Genomic DNA, 20,144 nt, shown 5'->3' on the forward strand with positions numbered 1-20,144 from the left:
AGCTCGACTCCACCGGCCTCCCTCCTGTTCTTCACACGTGACATGCTGTCTCCCGACTCGGGGCATTTGCACAGACTGTGCACCCTTCCTGGAATGCTCACCCTCCTCCTCTCCCCTCTTAGTTTCCCCGGCTTCCTTCAAGACTCAGTTCAGGTGGTTCCCCCAGCTGCTAATGCCTTCCCCACTCCGAGGATCTGCATTCCACTCTGCACAGTTCTCCTAGTTACCTAGTTATTGGCATGCTGTTTCCACCATGAATGTGGGCTCCTTGCAGGCATGGAGAGACAGTCTTTGCTTTTCTTTCCATGCCCAGCGTTTAGCAGGTGCCTGGCACCTTGTACATACTTAAAGAACACTTGTTAACTGAGAGACTGAAGGAGACACGGGATTGGGGCGTGGGGAAGTGAGAGTTCATCCCAGGCAGTGCAAGGATGGAATGAAGGAAAACCATCATGGTGGCTGGGTCCTCCATTTGCCCAATGCCAAGAAAAGGGCAGAAAGACAAATCTGGCCTCAGACGCTTGACCCTTACTAGCTGTGTGACCCTGGGCAAGTCACTGAATCCTGTTTGCCTCAGTTTCTTTACATGTAAAACAACCTGGAGAAGGACATGGTAAACCACTCCAGTATCTTTATCACAAAGAGTTAGACATGACTGAAAAATGACTGAACAGCAACAATGACTCTTCAGGCATGTAACAAGGTCCCAAAATAATTTCCAGGGGGTTAAGAGAGACATTTGAAATGGTTTAGTCTTCTAGTCTAAGGGTCTGCCAAAATACTCTGGTGCTAAAAAGTCAGGAGATACAAGCTGTTGTCATTGAGAAGCTATATCTGAGAATATTGAAAGAATTTGTGAATGGGGATCCTGAGTAGCTGCTGGTACCTTCTGCAGAATCCTGGGGAAGACAGACGTAAGGGTGAAAGATGGGATTCCCAGACGAGCAGATCAGGGCACGGAAAATGGGTAGTAGGCCTGGATGTTAGCCCTACCTCTGACAACTCGTCCAAAGGAAACCTAAAGGTTGGCAAAGGAGATTCTGAAGGAGACACTCCATCGACCTTCAGGCGGCGTCTAAGGGTGCGCTGGTATTCTTTTGCTGTGTCATTATCACGCAGAGGTACCAGCCTCTTTCTTCTTGGTCCCAGAGAGCAGAAGGAGGGAGGAAGGGGCAGGGAGACAAGTGACTTAAAACTCTATCCCAAAGGGAGATGAGCTGCCTTGGGAGGCGATGGTTTCCTCCTCCTTGAAGTATTCAAGCAGAGGCCAGATGACCTTTTGTCAGAGGTGTGGTGAGGGAACACTTGTGCATGGATAGGTCGGGCTAGCTGATCCCTGTGATCCCTTCCAACTGAGACTGGAGGATTCAGTCACATTTAATAGGTGTCAGCAGGGTGATTTGGCAGCAGAGAAGAGAGCCGAGGTTTGGGGGCTGCACTAAGGTAGGCTTAGCATCCGGGACTAGGGAGAGAATGGTGCTCCCACTGTTCTGAGCTCGTCAGTTCTCTGCTGGAATGTGCTGCACTCAGTCTGGGCTTCCGGCTTAAGAAGGACATTGATCAGTGGTGGGGGACCAGAGGAGGAAAACCGAAGGGCCCTGAGTCCATGTCCCGTAAGGATCAGCTGAAGACACCAGTGACCCGTAGCATCCAATGCAGACCTAACCATATCCCTCCCCACCCAACAAGATCACGACTGAAGGAAGAGAAGACGGTTGAGAAGTGGGAGACCTGTCCCCGCCGCCTCCTGGATCAGATAGAGGCGGGGAAGCCACTCGTCACTCGGCTCCAGCCCGGCTACGTAGGCAAGTGAATACTCCTCCCTCTCCCCCTCCCCAGTCAAGGCAAAGTGGCCACAGACATTCTGTGTCCTGCATAGAGCTATTTCATCTCTCATCTCCGTGCCATCGTATAGGCTGCCTGCCGTCGCTGCCATGCTCTCCCTACTTCAGACTCTCAGAATCCTTTAACAGTTCCGTTCACGTGCCGTCTCTTACAAGAAGCCCTCCATGATCGCCCCAATTGTTAGTGCCACTGACAACTGTGTGTATTTATTTCATATATATTTATGTGTATTTATTTCATATATATACATATATATTCCATATATTTGCTTGTATTATTTCATATATTTTATGTGTATTTGTTTCATATATTTACATGTATTTATTTCATACGTTTGTGTGGATTTATTTCATACATTTGTGTGGATTTATTTCATATATAATTTATGTGGATTTCATATATTTGTGTGTATTTATTTCATATATTTACATGTATTTATTTCACATGTTTGTGTGTATTTATTTTGTATATTTGCATGTATTTATTTCATACATTTGTGTGGATTTATTTCATATATTTTTTATATTTGCTTATCTGCGGGCTTTCTGAATTCTCCAGTTAGAATGTAAACTCCTTGAGTACAGGGACTGTTGTGTTTTATCCTCTGCATCCCTAATACCCAGCACGGTCCCTGGTATCCAGTAGGTGCTCGATCAATGCCTGCTGAATTTAGAAAATAAGATTTAGAGACAGTGGGGCATTATAACTCTCTTTGAGTATTTGAAGGACTGTATCCTGGAAGGATCAGAATTATTCTTTTTTGGTGTTTGAGGGCACAATCAGGCCCACGGAGTAGAAATTAGGGTTAGAGGTTGAATTCAGCTGAATGGAAGGGGGGATTTCCTAATAATGGAACATAAGTTAGTGAGTTCCCTGTTAATGGAAGAATGAAAACAGACCAGATGATCGCTGGTTTGAGATTCTAAAGAGGGGACTTGTATATATCAACAGAGGTAGGGATTCCACTGGATGCAGCTCATAACATGGAAATGACACTGAATTTGGGTTCAAATTTCAGCTTTAACTAGGAAACAATTTTTACTGCCAGTGTTTCTGATAAAGGCCTCATTTCTAAAATATATAGATAACTAAGTCAAATTCGTAAGAATAGAAGCCATTCCCCAATTGATAAATGGTCAAAGGATATGAACAGGCATTTTGCATACCCTTTGACCCAGCAATAGCACTTCTAGGTCTGTATCCCAAAGAGATCATACAAATGGGAAAAGGACCCACATGGACAAAAATATGTATAGCAGCTCTTTCTGTGGTGGCCAGGAATTGGAAATTGAGGGGATGTCCATCCATTGGGGAACGGCTGAACAAGCTGTGGTATATGAATGTAACGGAATACTATTGTGCAATAAGAAATGACGAGCAGGTCGACTTCAGAAAAACCTGGAAAGACTCGCATGGACTGATGCTGAGTGAAGTGAGCAGAATCAGGAGAACATTGTACACAGTAACAGTCACGTTGTGCGATGATCAACTTTGATAGACTTAGCCCTTCTCAGCAATGCAAGGATCTAAGACATCTCCAAAAGACTCATGATGGAAAATACTATCCACATCCAAAGAAAAAACTATGGAGTTTGAATGCAGATCGAAGCAGACGATTTTCACTTTTTTTTCTTTCTTTCTTGTGGTTTTTCCCTTTTGTTCTAATTTTTCTTTCATAACATGACTAATGTGGAAATATGTGTAATATTGTACGTGTATAGCCTATATCAGATTGCATGCTGTCTTGGGGAGGGGGTGGGGGAGGGAGGGAGTGGGAGAGAAAAAATTGAAACTCAAAATCTTATAAAAGTGAATGTTGAAACTATCTTTATATGTAATTGGAAAAAATAAAATACTACTGAGTGGGGAAAAAAAGAACAAATTTCAGCTTTGTTACTTATTACAAAAACTTGAGTGAGTCCCTTTCTTTCCCCGGGCCTCAGTTTCATCTCCTGCAAAATGAGGGGAATGGCTTCTAAGGGTCCTTCTTGCTCTTAGCAAGTACCCCGCTCCCCCAAATTCCCTAATTCTAACCTGGAATGAGCTCCTCCAGATCAGCGCTGAGGGCTCCAGAGAGGCTGAGGGGGAAGGGGGTGGGGCACCAGGGACAGCAGAACAGTCCAATTCTGTTTATTTGCAAAGAAAACTCGTTTTCTTAAGCATTCTCCAATTAGCACATTAAATACTTAGCTCCAATTAGCTAGCTGTAATGGGAAGCATATTTGTGCAGGCAGAACGTGCATGCCTGCATTTGCCTTCAATTACTTCATGTTTGAGGCTCTCCGATGGGTCACAGCAACATTCTGGGGAGCAGGGTCTGCCGTGGGCAAAGCCATCAGCGAGTTCAGTGGGGGCAGCTGGGGTGGAGGGAGACACGGGGAGGCGGGTATGATGACGCTGTGTTTATGGAGCAGGCAGGAAAGCAATCTGTCCACCTAACAAGTAACTGCTAGCACCGGGCTATCGAGGGAGGCCACCTGGGACCTTTTTGGGGAGGAGTGGGCAGGGGATTCCTTGGCCCTGAGACTCCCGGCTGTCCTCCCCTGAGCCCACAGGAATGCAAGACAGCTCCCTTCTTCCTCCTGGCGAGGAGAGGCCTGGGCTCCAGCCTTGGGTCTGCCCTGGGCTCACTCACTGGATGACCTGGCCAAGCGGCTTCCCCAATCTGGGCCTGTTTCCCCCTTTTTTTAGAATGAGTGGGGGTCTGATGAGATTGGTCACTAAGGAGCCTTCCAGCTCCAATGGGTCCTGTCCTATGGTCCCCCCCTCAACTCTGAAATGCTGTATTCTCCAGCCCCCCCGGCCCTCACATCGATGACCACGGTAGCTGATCTACTCATCCAAACCTCACTTCCCACGTTGGTCCTGAGGGAAGAACACGGTGTCGCTTCCCCACTCTTCCCCACTTCCACCCCAATCTGTAAATAACCTGTAAAGATACGTGATCGCTGAGGGTTTTGGGGGGGCATTTACCCATTTAACCCTCCCTCCCTCCAAGCTGAGCCCACACCCACAATGTTGGGGAATGTGGGGCAGCTCCTTAAGTGTGTGGTCACCTACCCTTCCCTTGTGCTCTCTGCCACGGGCAGAGGGGACAGGTGGTGCTGGGAGCTGGTCATGGCCGAGGAGTCCAGTGGGTGGTGCCTGGAAGGGCTGTCCTGAGGAGGGGGCAGGATCCCCGAAGTCAGTCCATTCTGAGAGGCCCCAGAGCCAGGGAACACGCCTACAAGGACAGAAGCAGCCACGTGTCATCTGGCAGCTGGTAACAAGCCCTCCCCCCACGTACTCACCGACCCCAGCCACCCTCAGACAGCCTGAGGGGCCCTTCTCCTAGAAATAAGCCAAGATGGTGCTGTGATTGGAGGGGAGGGAGAATGTGCTGGACCAGGGACTGGCCAGTCCTATGGTCTCTGCCCTGGTCAGACCAGCTGAAGAGAGGCCAGGACTCAGGTCTGGGGGCCACCGGCTAGGGAGGCCATTGGTCAGCCGGAGAATGTCTAGAAAAGGGCGCCCCAGGATCCTGGGATTGAGCCACATGCCGTCACAGGCCATCTGGTCCAGCCCTTTTCCTTTTCGGATAAGGAAACTGAGGCACAAGATCAGAATTGGAAGGGACCCCTAGCAATCAATCAATCATTTATTAAATGCCTACTATGTGCCAGGCATTGTGGATCACAGATATATAGAATCATCAATTAATGAGCATTTCCTAAGCTCCTATTGTGTGCTAGGTAGCGGATTCACAGATCAATCAATGAGCATTTATTAAGCTCCTATTATGTGCCAGGCACTGTCCTAAGCTCTGGGGATACAAATAAATGCATGAAATAATTCCTGTTCTCAAGGAGCTCCAACCTTCCCATGTCCAAGAGAATATAGGATAAATGCCCAATAAATCTAAGAAGGGAGGGGGAGGACTCTTCAACCTGTGCCCAAAGGAACCTTCGTTCTCCTAACACCCAACAGCGTTGTCCGGCCTCTGCCTTGGAGCGGCTCCACCTCTGGGACAGCCCCTTTCCCGGTCCCCTCCCCGGGGCCACGCAGAATGGGTAACGCCCCTCCCACTGCTTCGATTCTGCCCTCCTGGTCCTGCCTGTGGAAGCGAAGGTAAGATACACGTGTCAGAGACAGGAGGGGAGGCCAGCTCCTCCGGCTTCTTCCACCTGCCCACACAGGGATCCACCGACTGTCCTGTAGGGATCTGAAGGGCTGAACTGGCCAGTCTCAGAGGGAACTAGAACAAACCAGGGGCTTTGGGGGAGACGACTTCAGCTTCATGGAAAGGAGACTTTCTGACAAAGGGAATGTCTTTGTGTGGCCTAGGCTGCCTTACAGGTAGTAAGCTCCCTGACCCTGAAGATATGCAAATCACAGTCGGCTGACCTTTGGTTACCAAATCCGGTGAGGGAATTTCTGCCGGGTTTGGGGGCTGGATTTGATGCTCTGGGGAGTCCATGTTTCTGGATTCCCCACCCCACCCCCCTACCTATGGGAAGGAGCTGCTTTTTTTGTTGAGAATTCACCAGGAGTTCCCTTTTCATCCAGAATATGAGCGAGTGTAGACAAGGATTACCGAAAAGGCAAGGAGGAGTCTGCGGAGGGGGGCAGCCCCCCTCCTGGGCCACTGAGAGGAAGTCAGGCCCACATGGGGCACAGCCCTGAAGGAGCCGATTCTGCAATCAGAAAACTCTTTTAAAACTTCTCCCCGCATGAGACTGGTCTTCCCCATTCTACAGGAAGTTCCTTTTGGTGGGTTGTTTAATTCTTTGTATTTGTGGGGCCAAGTGCAGGACCTGGCCCCTAATAAACACTGGCCTTGTTCATGTGACCTCTCTGGGCCTCAGTTTTCTTAGCAGTGTGAGAGTGTGAGACCAGGTGACTTTAAAGGTCTCTGATTTGATCATCTTTTAACTGGCCCCTGGGATAGAAGGGGGCAGCTCCGGGCCCTTGGGGGACGAGGCTGGAGGCCCTGCCTTTGCCATCACCCCCCAGCTCGGGTGAGCGGGCCTCACCTTCCACGGACTGAACCCCTGTACTGCAGGTCTTCTGCTGCAGCCCCAGAGGTTCTCATTGGCTTGGACTCAGTCCTTCCACACACAAGCCAAAGCACCTGCTGCATGCCAGGCAACTGAGGCCACAAAGACACAATGGAAAAACAGCTTACACACTCCTGGGACATCGGTGCAGGCATGTAGCTAAGTAAACACCAGGTAATTAATTCAAGGACAGAGAGTTCACTAACAGCTGGAGAAGGGGGGTGGGCTGGAGATTGGGGATCAGGCAAGGCTTTCTCATAGCAAGTGGCACCTGAGCTGAGCTGTGAAGCTAAAGATGCTGGAGGTAGAGGGGAAGAGGGACGGCATTCCTGGTAGAAGGGACAGCCTAGGCAAAGGTATGGGGGTGAGAGATGGAACATTAGGAGAGAAAAGCAGCACAGTGGCCAGGATGGTAGAACACAGAGGGTGTAGGGCAGTGCCCACCTTCCATGCTGACTATGCTGACTGACACAAAGTAGTTTGGGTGGGAGGGCACTAACAGTGGGGAGGATGGCTGTGAAAGAGCCCTGTGAAACCTGGCTCTGTGTCCCCCGGGTGGGGGTGGGAGCCTCACTACCTAGCCAACCTTCTTAGTCCTTCCCACTCTGGCTGGGGAGCTTTGCTTTGGCTCAGACCTTCTCCCCTTCCCCTTCCCTTCCCCTCCCCCTCGCACTACTCACCCCACACCTGGCCAGGCCTCTCCCTCTTGGGTTTGCCAGCCCCTCTCCAGCCCCTGTCAGGACTGAGCATCCCGGACCCCTTCCTCCCTGAACCACTTCAGTGTGTAAATACATGTCATCAATCACAATTCACAACTGTTTAACCTTTGGCCCAAACATCTGCTCCTCAAACAGCACTGCCCTGGGCAGCTGCAGAGGGGGAGGGCTGGGGGCCCAAAAAACCTGGAGTGTGAGAAGCCCCAAGGGGCTGCCAGGGCCCTGTTCTGCAGGATTCCCCCTCTCTGGGCCTCAGTTTCCCCCAACAAGTTGTCCATCCAGCATTTCACTCTTGCTGAAAAGAGCTTTCCTGACACAGCCCCATGAGGGAGGGGGCACTGTGGCTACCCAAGCTTAGGCAAGGTGACTCACCTAGGGACATCCCACTACTAATGAGGGTCGAACCCAGCTCCCTCCTGACACCATGGCCAGGGCTCCTTCCATGACCCTCTGGGGAACAGACCCAGGCTTGCCCCCTGCTGGGGAATTTCCCCATTGGGGAGGGGTCTCTCCAAACCCTGGGGCACAGTAGAACCCAGCAGCGGTCCTGGTCAGTGATGAGAGGGGCTCACAGCAGGAAGTGGTGGGAGCATTTGGGCGGAGGGGTCAGGGAGCAGGGGGGCGGCAGTAACCCCAAGCCCACCTTCAGGGTCTGCACCGTCAAGTCGCCATGATAAAACAGGCGGCCGCTCTCTAGTGCTTTTAAGGTTTACAAGCGCTTCATGTGAGTTATGGGAAGCAGGTGCTACGACTACCCTCCTTTTACAGAAAAGGAAACCAAGCCCCAGAGGGTCTAAAGGACCTGCCCAGGGTCCCATAGCCAGGTACCAAGGCCAGGTCTGGAGCTCTAGTCTCCAAGACTAGCCCTCCCTCCAGGGCACCAGGCTAACATGTGACCTTAGACAAGTCACTGCCCTTTCTAGGCCCTGAGGATGGTCCTGGCTCTGTACCAAAGGCCCCACAATAAACCAGCTGGGAACATCCAGTTCTCTGTACAGGACCCTCTTACTGGCTGGCTTCTCTGGCAAGTTCCTTCTTCCCCTGGTGTCTCAGTTTCCTCACTTGTCAAATGGAGGAGAGTGGGCTGGAGGGAAGGGGAAGCGTGGGCTCTAGCTCTGACACTTGAGGCCTCTTCCCTGGACCAGAATGGATACCTGCTTTGAAGCCAGACTCCCTGGACGATGGTGCTCTGCTTCTCCATAGAACTGGCTTCTATCCCTAACATATTTTAAAACCTGAAGCTGCTCCAACTTTGAGGGAGAAAAAATAAAGTTAAAACATTAAAAAAAAAGTCTGGAGTAATCTGAGAAATCCCAGCGGGCTGAGGCTCCACATACGGCTATTGTGGTTTCTTTGAAAAAACAAAAAGACAAGCCCCCAAATGAGTGTTTTCAACTGGAAAAGAAAGGCCATTATCTGGTATCACTTCTCACGCGGTGGGCCGGGGAACGCTGGCAACCCATTGGTTCTGAAACACGAGCCCAGCTTTCTCTGGCTTTGCTATCTGTGGGAGCCTGGGAGCTGGGGAAGCAGGCAGAGGACGTCAGCAGGGAGAGGGAGCGTGGTGCGTGTAAGGTTGGGACAGAGACTCAGAGCCGGGAGGGCCTGAGAACAGGGAATGTCAGGGCTGGGAGGGGCCTTAGAACTGGGAAGGTCAGGGCTGGGAGGGGCCTGAGAACAGGCAGTGTCAGGCCTGGGAGGGGCCTTAGAGCCAGACCATGTTAGAACATAGAACAAAGACTGTTAGACACCCAAGGATCACCCAGCTCTGCTCACCACCCCCATGTCATGAAGACAGTGAATCCCCATGAGAAGTGATGTGCCCAAGGTCCCCAGCGGGCAGGGCTGGGTGTGGCCCCTTCCCCTGCATTCTCTGAGGCTCCTCTGGAGGGGGCCCAGGTCACACTAGGGAGGAAGGATTTGCAGCTCTAGGGGGCTGCAGAATGGGTGATCCTCACACAGATGGCTCTTGGTAAGGTTGGGACAAAGACAGGGGTTGGGTAGATTTGAGGCTGGGACTGAGGGGACTAGGGAGGACTTGGGGGAAAGTCAGCAATGCTCTCCTAGTGGCCACATCCAACGACCTTTCTCAGTCCTCATCATTTTTGACCTCTCTGAGGCCTCTGACCCCATCGGTGGGCTGGGGCCCAGTCCAGCTTATCTGGCCGCCCCTTCTCAGAGGCCTCTGCAGGACCCTCCTCCAGACTCCGCCCGCCTTCTCACCACGGCTGCCCCTCTTTTCTTCTCCTTCTGTGGGACTCCCCCATGACCCCATCAGTTCCCATGGCTCAATGTTCACCTCCATGCACATGATTCGAAGACCCATTTATCCAGCCCTGACCTCTCTCCTACCTCCCATCTCACGGCACAACTCTTCAACATCTCAAAATAAGTACAAAACAATTACCTTTCGCCTATGCCCTCCCACCTCCTGATTTCCCTATTACTGCGAGGGTAATGCCATCCCCCTGTCCCAGCCTAGGAGTCACCCTGGACTCTCTGACCCCCCTAGCCAAGAGGTCAATTTTGCCTTCGTAACACCTCTCCAACATGCCTCCTTCTCTCCTGTGACGCTGCTGCAGGCCCTCATCCTCTCATGCCTGGACTGTTACAACAGCCTGGGGGGGGGGTCTGCCCGCCTCAAGTCTCTCCCCATCCTCCACTCACCACCAAATAGGTCCTCTCTCCTGCTCAATGACCTGCATTGGCTCCCCGTCACCTCTAGGATCCAGTTAAAACGCTCCCCGATTTGGCCTTCAGAGCCCTTCACAATCGGGCCCCTCCTGCCTCTCCAGTCTTCTTCCACCTTACCACAATCTGGCCACACTGGCCACATTCCTCGAGGTCCCTCCTTCACACCTGGAAGGCTCTCCCACTTCCCTCCTGCCCCCGGGCTTCCTTCCTCAGCCCAAATCCACACCTCGTGCAGGGGGCCCTTCTCAGAGCCCTCCTCCAGGAGGGCCTTCCCCTCTGAGATCACTGTGCATTCAATTCATTACCCTGTGCAATCCCCAGGCAGAAGGGTCTCTTTGATTAGAGTATAAGCCCCCTGAGGGCAGAGACTCTTTTTGTCTTTGTACCCCCAGTCCTGGCACATAGTAGGTGCTTAATAAATGCTTATGGAGGGATTGGTCAAGCCCTTCTCTCAGGTCCAGCTCTGTCCGTGGTTTACCCAAGCCAGGTTCTGAATGGAGCCGTTCTGGATTGAATCAGGAACCTGGGGGCCCTCACCCAGTTCCTCCCTGGGACCGCCGGCCCCGCGCGGCTGCTGCCGTACCTGGGAGCAGCTCGTGGCCCACGGGTCTTCCGCATTTCCCATCCAGGATGTGCTGGGAGGTCGGGTGGGCCTGGGGGATGCCCAGGTACTCGTTCAGGATGTCCGGCTCAACCTCGGCGCACACGTGCAGCTAGGAGAGGGAGCGCACGGCATGTTAGAAGACAGGCCGCCACCAACGGCGCCTCCCAGGCCTCCCAGTCCAAACCCTGCGTTCTACAGATGGGGAAACTGAGGCCCAAACCACAAAGTGGCAGAAATGGGATTCGAACCCACGTCTCCTGACACACATCGTTCAGCATAGACGAGCTCGCTACTGTGAGGGATTCAAAGACAAAACACAAGTGGAAAGAACCCCAGAGGACCCCGGGTTCAAGTCCTGACCCAAGCACGAATCTGCCTGCCAATGTCCTTGGGCAGTCGGTCTCCTTTAAATACCTATTACACAGCTAGGAATCTGAGGCGGAACTTGGACTCGGGTTTCGGAGCCAGCACTTTGACACCAGTATGTGGTGCACAGAAGGCACTGGACACGCTGCTGACTCGACGCCATGGCCGGCGTTCTCCCCGCTGTTGTGCCTGCTGATGGGGAGCTCCCTACCTCACACGGTGGCCTGTTCCATTATGGAGCACCTTTAGAAAACCAGGGTCTTTGCAGTGGAACAGCTTATGGTCTAAGTGGGGACACAAGCCATGGAAAAGTGACAGAATGTGAAAGTGTATGAGGGAGGCATAAGTGAAGTCCAGCAGAAGGCCAGGCAGGGTAGATCAGGGAGGGCTTCCAGGAGGAGGTGGCACCTGATCTGGGTCTACAGAGATGGGCAGGCAGAAGGGTGTGGAGGACGCTGCTGGTGGAGGGAATGGGGTGAACAAAGGCAGGGAGATGGGAAAATGGGGGGCACCTTTGGGGACAGTGGGACTTCCAGTTTGGTCTTGGTAAAGGAGAAAACTGAACACCGTCCTTTCCAGCCTGGGAGGGCTGGGGTCGGCTTAAAGCTGACCTTCCTGCATCCCTCGAGCTGAGCCCAATGCCCTGCACGCAAGTGATTAATGAAGCGACAGAAGGAAGGTGGCATGGGCTGCCCCAGGGGGTAATGAGCTCCCCCTCACTTGGCGTGATGCTGCTGGGACAGAACCATAGCCTGATTACAAAACAGCTCAGACCAGATTCTCCTCTGGGTTCCCTTGGAGGTTCTGAGACTCTGGGATTTTGGGACGTGGACCGGGCCAGAAGAATCTCTCCCGCATGCCCCGGGTCCAAGTGCGCCAGCTGTGCCCATGTCCAGGTACCACTGCATGACTCCCGCGTGCGTACGGGTCCCGCCACTTGGCAGCTGTTTTCCATGTAAACGAACGTTCTGGCAAAAAGCGGCCAAGACATGTTCTCGCTAACCACAATGTCGCTCATATTAAAACCAGCAGGAGAGGAGAATTAGGAAAGAAAAGCATTTCTAATTCTCTTTTTTAAACACAGCGTGCCTGCCAAGTCGTTGTCATAATACAGGGCTCGGGTTACCCAGAAACATTCATCATCTCCCAGGGCCGTGGAGGACGAGGCATTGTGGAGGACTTTTCAGTTCTGGATCTCAGGATCCCCTGGGCCCGGCCACGCCCGCTAGACCCAGCGGGGCCTGGCGAAAGCGGGTTAGAATTCACAGCCTGGACAGCTGTGAAAAACGGGCTGCTCTCGAGCCTGTGAGGCACTGACTGCCCGCATGAATCTGGGAGAGCCACTTCTCCTCCTCCAGGCCTCAGTTTCCTGACCCTTCCAACTCTAAACTGGAAACCTGAAGCTGATTCCCTCCTCGGCCTCCTCTGGGGGTGGGAGGAATGTCTGAGTCTCAAGTCAGTCCGCTAGAGCATCACAAGGCCTGGAGAACCCAAGTGATGGGAGAGGAGGGGAAATCTGTAGGTTTGAGCAGGCTGGACGATGAAGCAGAGCCCCCAGCAAAGGGGTACCTACAGTGCCAGGGTGCCCCGGCAAGAGGATCCAGCATGCCACAGAAAAAAGCTACCAGCTCTGGGTTTAAATCTCTGCTCGGCTCCGAGCTGTGTCCTTCATGGTGGGCCTCAGTTTCCCCATCTGTAAAAATGGGGACCATAATCACGTACTCCCCACCTCCCCTGTTGTTTTAAGTAGGGTGCTTTGGAAACCTTTGACGAGGTACAGATATGAGAGGTGGAGTCAACAGTCAATAAACATTTATTAAGCACCTGCTATGTGCCACGCACCCGTGCCCCTGTTGGAAGGTAGGCTGCTGTCTGCTCTTTGGAAATGCTAGGCAAGAGGGAACCCTGCCTTACTGGTAGCCTAGCAGCCTCCCAGGGTGGGGGTAGGGGCTTCAAGGGCATTGAAAGGGCAGCCTCGGGACTGGAGGGGGAGGAAACAGAAGTTAAGGGACTCACCCAGGCTCGCACAGCTAGCAAAATGTCTGAGGCTGGATCTGAATTTGGGTCTTCCTGATTCCACGTGTCACGCGCTCTCTCCACTGCACCTCATTTTACAGATGAGGAAACTGAGGCCCGGAAAAGTGAAGTGGATGGAGTGTTTGACTTCAGCGTCAGGAGAGATTTCAAACCCTGCCATGCTGTGTGACCACAGGAAGACCTCTCTCGGCCTCAGTTTGCTCAGCTGTAAAATGGGGGCACAGATGCCTATAACACCTCTCCCCTAGGGATGCTGTAGCACTTGAATGAGCGAATGTGTGGAAAGCATTCTGCAAGAGTGCTCAGCCTGGCACACAGTAGGTGCGTAACACATGCTAGTATTCCCCTTCCCTTTGTATTAAGCAGCTCATCTGAGATCCTGTAGGCAGCCACAGGCAGAGCCGGGATTAGCACTCGCCTCTTTGCCACAAGCACGCTGAAGCCCCAGGAGGCGGCTCCCCGGAGCACTGTCAGGGCCTGGGAGACACCTACCTTTTTCCGTACCTGCTGCTCCTTGGCCGAGTGGGCTTTCACGTGTTTGCGCAGGGAGCTTGGGTCTGTGTAGCGCTTGGAGCAGCCGGGGATCTGGCAGGCGTACGGCTTCTGAAACCGGGTTGGGGAAGGACAGCGTTAGAGACCCAGCTGGGCTGAGGACCCCCTGACACTCCTGGGCCAGACTAGAACCCTGGACACTCCCAGGCCAGGCCAGAACCCTGGACACTCCCAGGCCGGGCCAGAACCCCCAGACGCTCCCAGGCCGGGCCAGAACCCCCAGACGCTCCCGGCCCAGGCTAGAACACTGGACACTGAGTTAGAAAGAGGCTAGTCGGTACTCAAACCCAGGTCCTCCCGTGTCCAGGGCTACTGGGTCAGACTCAGGGTGTGTGACAGGAGGCCCTGGGGAGTCTGTGCCCCTGTTAGCTGGGGGCCTGTTACAACGGGGGCCAGAGGACGGGGCTCTTCAGGACTGCCGGCGAGAAGTTGGGGGGCCCCAGTGTCCCCAGAGACAGCAGCTGCAGCAGCATCTGTACCAGGCCGGCCCTTAGAGCCCCAGACACAAGTAATGGCCACAGGCCCCCTGCCGGACACCCTGCCCTGTTCCTAATTTACATTAATAAGTTGTCTCTTTGCTTACAGAATAAAAACAGGCAAACAAACAGCTAGGCGGCAGCCATCAGACCCCTTGCACGCACACACTCCCGTGCAGGAGGGGGAGCTCAGCTGCCCCAAGCACTCTCAGACCACATGTACCCACTCGCCCCCTCATGCCTTCACACAGACACACACACGCCCCAACACTGCAGGTCCTCACCCAGAGAGTCACAGACTCCTAGACTCTCTAAGCAAGGAGGGACCTCAGAGGCATCTCCCGACCTCCACAGGGAGCTCCCTCCCTCCCAAGGTTGTCCAGCAGTCACTCACACACTCGGGAGCGGCAGACAAAAAGGGAAGGGTCATGGAAGGTGCTGCATCTGGGCTACTCCCCCCCATCGTACAGAGGGGGAAACTGAGGCCCAGAGAGGGGACAGAACCATTCTAGGGCCCCCAGGCAGTAAGGACCTGAGGCCAGGTTCAGCCCGGCCCAGGCTCTCTATTTACACATCAGGCACACATGCACCTAGTCACATACTCTCCTGTGCAGACACACACATTTATGCATCCTCTCTCTCTCTCTCTCTCTCTCTCTCTCTGTTTCACACACACACACACACACACACATACACACACACACACCCCTCTCAGTGGCCAGCTGAGGCTCTCCGGAAGCAGTGGCCCCAGGCCACACTAGGCTCCTTCTCTGCTATGGCCTTAGCCCAGCCCAGTCCCCCTCATCTCTTCCTACAAGCCCAGAGCCCGGCTCTCTCAGACCCTCCAAGGTCCCTTGGCTCGGGGCTGGGGTAGGGTCCAGGCTCTCAGTGTTTTCTGGGATTTCAAGCCCCTCCATCACCCCTTGTTGAATGAGGCCTGCCTGGGCCGAGGGCACTGCTTGAAGCTGATCCCCAAAAGGCCCGGATCCTAGAGAGCCAGGCCTAGAAGAAAAAAGCTCCCTGGAATTCAGAGGGTAAGCCCTGCTATTGAGTCCTGTCTGAGCCCAGACTGGGGCTGCCTAACTGTCTTCCTGTAGCCCCTCACCCCACCTAGCAGCTCCATCCTCTCCTCTCCTTCCCCCCCGCCCCCCACCTGGCCAAGCCAGGCCTCCAGCTGGATCCACTGACCATGCCTGTGACAGAGAATTGTGCTTCTATTTACCCTCCTACTCTCAGGGCTAATAATTTGTTCTTATTTAAGTAAGGGCCTTCCTTCCCTGTGGAGCAGAGGAGGTTTGGCAAGGGGCAAAGCCAGGTGAGCTCTGATTCCTGAGTGTGAAATGTCAGCAAATCCAAGGTACCCGTGCAATCTGAATGCTCTTTCCTTGCACCTGCCCCCATACGGGGCAGAAGGGCCTTCTGTTAACAAATGACTAGCTTTGGAAGCAGAAATGTCACAGAAGAACAATAACCCATGTGTTTTCTAACTCTCCTGCCAGGCTTTGGTAGGTTGCCAGTGAATTCTCACCGGCCATGGGTCCTGGAGAAAACAGCAGTGGAGTTCAGCTGCTGTGCCTGGTCCCAAATCAGTGCCTCGTGCCCAGCTCTTGCCCACAAGTGGGTACAGTGCCTGCCATCTACAGACACAATGGACGGGAGGGGACAGGCTCCCTAGGGTTCGCAGCACCCAGAACAGCGCAGCCTCCAGGCTCTTCCCTAATCTCAATTTCATCAACATGGGAGAATCCTGGAGTTGGAAAGGACCTCAGAGATGGGGAACCTGGTCCAACCTAGGGTGGTACAGTGGATAGGGTACAGTGTATTTGGAGGCAGAGGGGCTGGGTTCAAACACCCAACTCTGCCATTTTCAATTACTTGTGTCGCTCTGGGCAAGTCTCTTTCCCTTCCTGGGCCTCAGTTTCCCTACCTGTAAAAAGTGGGGGATGGTCTCTGGAGTCCCTTCCAGTTCTAGACCTGGGACCCTAGTAGGAGCCCATAAGTATAGGAATCCCTTCTAGGATGTCCCTGGAGACGTGCCTCCAGAGCCCAGTAAAGCTTCTCTCTTGCATCAGCTGCTTCCCATCTGCCCTCAAGCACTCCAGGGGCCTCTTTAGTCTTAAACAATAGCAATACTGCACCCCTCAAATACCTTCCCACGCCCCCCCCAGCTGCCCCACTCTTCTGCTGCCAAGCTCAATTACACAATTAGCTTTAGAACCACCATTCTATGCCCCTCAGCTGAAATTGTTTTCTTTCAGGCATAGGAATAACAAGGACAGGGCCACTGGTGCTTTGCACCAGGGTGCTGAAATTGGAGAAGCAGTCTCTAAGAGTCAACAACGTTTAGCACTTAGTGGGAACCCAGAGCTTCTAGATGGAGGCTGGGGTGAGCTCTTTCCCTGCCCATCCTCTGCCTTCTTCAGCCCTGTGGATGCCCCAAGCTTTGTCTCCCTTCCCCTCCACTGAGGATATGCCTGATCAGTGCTCCAGCCCAGTCACATCCAGGTTTATGGCATTTGTCCTGGAGGCGGATTCCTTGTTACAGCTCAGCTCCAAGGTCACTGAGGAAGCCCTCCCTGCCACGTCTGACGGCCTCTCCTCAGGCCTCCCCGTCCTTGAGTCCTCTGCAGACCCTCCCCCCCATCCTCCTTGGTGATCTCTTCTCCCTGGGCTGCCACCCTCTTGATTCTCGTCACCCTCTTCCCAGTCTTCTTACGGCTCCTTCTGTGGCTCTTCTGGGTCCCTTTGGCTGGGAGCTCCCAAGGCTCTGCCCTCCCCCTACTTCCTTTGGAGCCCCTTCCCTCCCATGGCTTTGGCTGCCGCCATAATTCAACGGCTCCCAAAGATCTCCAGAGGGAGACCTCGAACTCCCAAGCCTGGCAAGCCGCTTGGAGGGTCCCTTCCTACTGTCCCAGTCTAGGATCGGTGGTCTAATGGTGTTGATTGTGAGTCTAGGCGGCGAGGGTTTCTTCCAGCATAGATTGGACTGGACGGTGACCCATCTACCTTTGAATAGCCTGCCCTCCCCACCCTTGGCTGACTACCCTTGACTCTATTATCCTGCCTGTACAATGGGCTGGCAGAGGAGGAGCGGTACCCCCGGCGCTGACTGGGAAGGTCAACAGGAAAGTTGTACTTGTACCGTACCTTCGTGCTGGAGAGGCTCATGGCTGCGTTTAGAAAGAAAGGAGAGAAGAAAGGAGTGAGAAACAAGGAGCTGATGAGGATAAGGAGAGAGTAACAAGGTTCACTGAAGAAGAACGTGACCCAGTAGCCTGGGAAGGCCAGCAGGCTTGCGAGCCCTTGCCCTCCCCCGAACCAGCCCGTTCCAGTCAGGCCTCCCCTCCCCCTTCTCCTAAAGGCAACTCAGCGTGCAAAGAAATCCAGATCCCTCCCCTGGTGTCCTCCTGAGAGGCCCCAGGGGCCCCCAGGCTCTCAAGGGCTACCCCAGTGGGGTGGGAGAGAGAGGGAGGGGCCAAGCCCGGCCCCAGGAGCGCCCTGCGTCCAGCTCAGTAGGAGACACTCATCAGGTGGTCCCGGCATCTCCACCAGGCCGTGGCTGAGCCGCGGGGACTGACGGGCTGTGCTGGAGGACAAGGCGCAGATCCCCGAGGGGATGAATCAGTCGGTCATTCAGCAAGCATGCTAATAAACCCGGCTGTGCACCAGGAACTGTGCTAATAAGCATGGCAGACAGGAGGAAGGCAGAAGCCTTTCCTGCCCTTGAGAAGCTTACATTCTATCCATCAACAAGAACTTCTTAAGGGCCTACTACACCCCAGGTGCTGTGTTGAGATACAGAGTCCCTGCCCTCAGGAAGCTCACAGTCTGTATCAGGGGAAATAACAGCTACATACACATACCTAAAATCTATGCAAGGTAGCTGCTTTTGAGGTGCAGAGGACCTAGGTATTTGACCAGGCTGCCAGCCAGCTCTGAGGAGGAGTTACTCTTCAGGGTCACATCTCCTAGCAGGCTGGCAAGGGTAGGATTCATTCTGCCAGGGACCCCCGGGGCCCTGAATTGTCCTGGTTTCCTTCTGGGTACTGGGGGAAATGGCTTGCCCTTTGGGACCCCAGGAGAGGTCAGATTCCTGGCTGGCCAGGAAAGAAGGAAGGAGAGCTAGGCTGGGCCGACTCGAGCCTGACAAAGTGGCTCGCCCACCCGCATCTGGCAGGGAGGAAGCTGCTAGCAAGGGGACCATAATTCCCTACCAGAGCATCACCATCGGCACCCCTGCCCCTCCCCTATACTTCCTGGGATCACCAGGGCCCTAAGAGAATCCAGAAGTAGGGATGGAGCTTGTCTGCCCACTGGCTGATCAGTCTCTCATTCCAAATCTTCCAGAAAACACCAGAACTGTGTAATGCTCTTGAATCACTTCCAACAACTAAGAGTGACCCTATCTAATCTGGTGAGGGGCTGGCCAGCCCCGCCCCGAGAAAAAGAAATCAGCAGAGCTCATCCCAGGACCAGACCAGGCACTAGCGTCAGGAAATGACCATCCTGCTTGAACGGCAGCTCCATGGGGCAGAGGCCATTTCTGAATTTTCTTTGTATTCCTAGTGTTTCACCCAGTGCCTGGCACGTGCTTAATTAATGTTTATTGATAACTGTAAGCTCTGGAATGGCAGGAGCCTTCATTTCTCTTAATTGTCTCCTATGTCCCTCCCTGGCCCAGCCCTGAGAACCAGTCACAAACATAGCAAAGATTTAATTTAATAAATGTGTGCAGTGCGGATAAAGGGGTATCGTGATTCCTGCCAGTTGCTGATGCCCCCTGAAACTGTCCTGTATTTCCTTTGTATGTAAATTTTTATTTCCTTATGTGGAATCCTGCTGTTTCTCCCAGTAGAGTGTAAGCTCCTTGAGGGCAGGTATGCCTACTGCCAACCTGGCATTACGGCCCACAACAGGTGTTTAATAAATGCTAGATGGATGGCTGTGAGTCCAGGAGACTGGAAGCCCCTTGAGCACAGCGGCTATTTCATTTATGCCTCTGTATACCCACTGCCTGGCGCAGTTCCTGGTATGCAGCAGGTGCTTAATATATGCTTATTGAATGAATTAATCTCTTGGACACTTGGGGAAGAGGACTCCTGGTCACAACCTGACATCCTTGGACACCCCACAGATACATTTCAGGGCTGACTCTGTCCCTTCATTTTCACGCTCTGCTTACATACCAAGATGTGATAAGAGATAAGTTGCTTTAGAAAGCCCCAAAATGGAATGAGGGAGAAGAGGAAAGCCAGGGACCTGGAACAGGACCCAGAGGGCCTGGGTCCCAGGTTAGGGGGGCTACCCAGAAATGCCCAAAAGGAAGGGACTAGAGGGAAGTAGTTGTGACACCATCTAGGGCTCCCAGAGGAGACATCACCAATTTCTGCTGAAGGGTCTGAGGTTAGAGATGGGTGAGAGAAAATAGCTCATCTGTCAGGATAACCACTTTGCTTTTATGGATAGCTGAGCAAACTAGCCAAGGACAGTCAACACGGAGACACACTGGAAGCCTGATTTTCTGTAAAATGAAGGGGTTGGACCAGTTCAGAGATTCACAGAACCTAAGCTTGGAAGGAACAAGTGTGGTCCCCCAGGCCAACCTGAACCTGCACAGAAATACCCATTATGACACAGGTAATGCGTGGTTATCCAGCTTTTTGTTGCAGACATCAAGTGATGGGGAACTCACTACTTCTCCACTCTTGGAGAGCTCTAATTGTTAATAATTTCTCTGTGACTCTGAGGGCCTAAATCCATCCATCCATCCGTTCCTCCCTCCTTTCCTTCTTCTTTCTTTCTTTCTTTCTTTCTTTCT

At 53.1% G+C, this 20,144-nt stretch overlaps 1 protein-coding gene across 1 annotated transcript in view; it reads right to left on the reverse strand.

Moving 5' to 3' along the window:
• GLIS1 (GLIS family zinc finger 1) overlaps positions 1–20,144 on the reverse strand; it is a 265,928-nt gene that overhangs the window by 18,147 nt on the left and 227,637 nt on the right. Inside the window, 3 exon segments of the mRNA XM_020987813.2 lie at positions 4,906–5,068; positions 10,875–11,004; positions 13,791–13,901. Of these exon segments, the coding sequence (XP_020843472.2) occupies positions 4,906–5,068; positions 10,875–11,004; positions 13,791–13,901 (404 nt within the window).

The sequence above is a fragment of the Phascolarctos cinereus genome, unplaced genomic scaffold (assembly GCF_003287225.1).
Source record: "Phascolarctos cinereus isolate Bilbo 61053 unplaced genomic scaffold, phaCin_HiC Scaffold_5;HRSCAF=322, whole genome shotgun sequence".
NCBI classification, from domain to species: Eukaryota; Metazoa; Chordata; class Mammalia; order Diprotodontia; family Phascolarctidae; genus Phascolarctos; species Phascolarctos cinereus.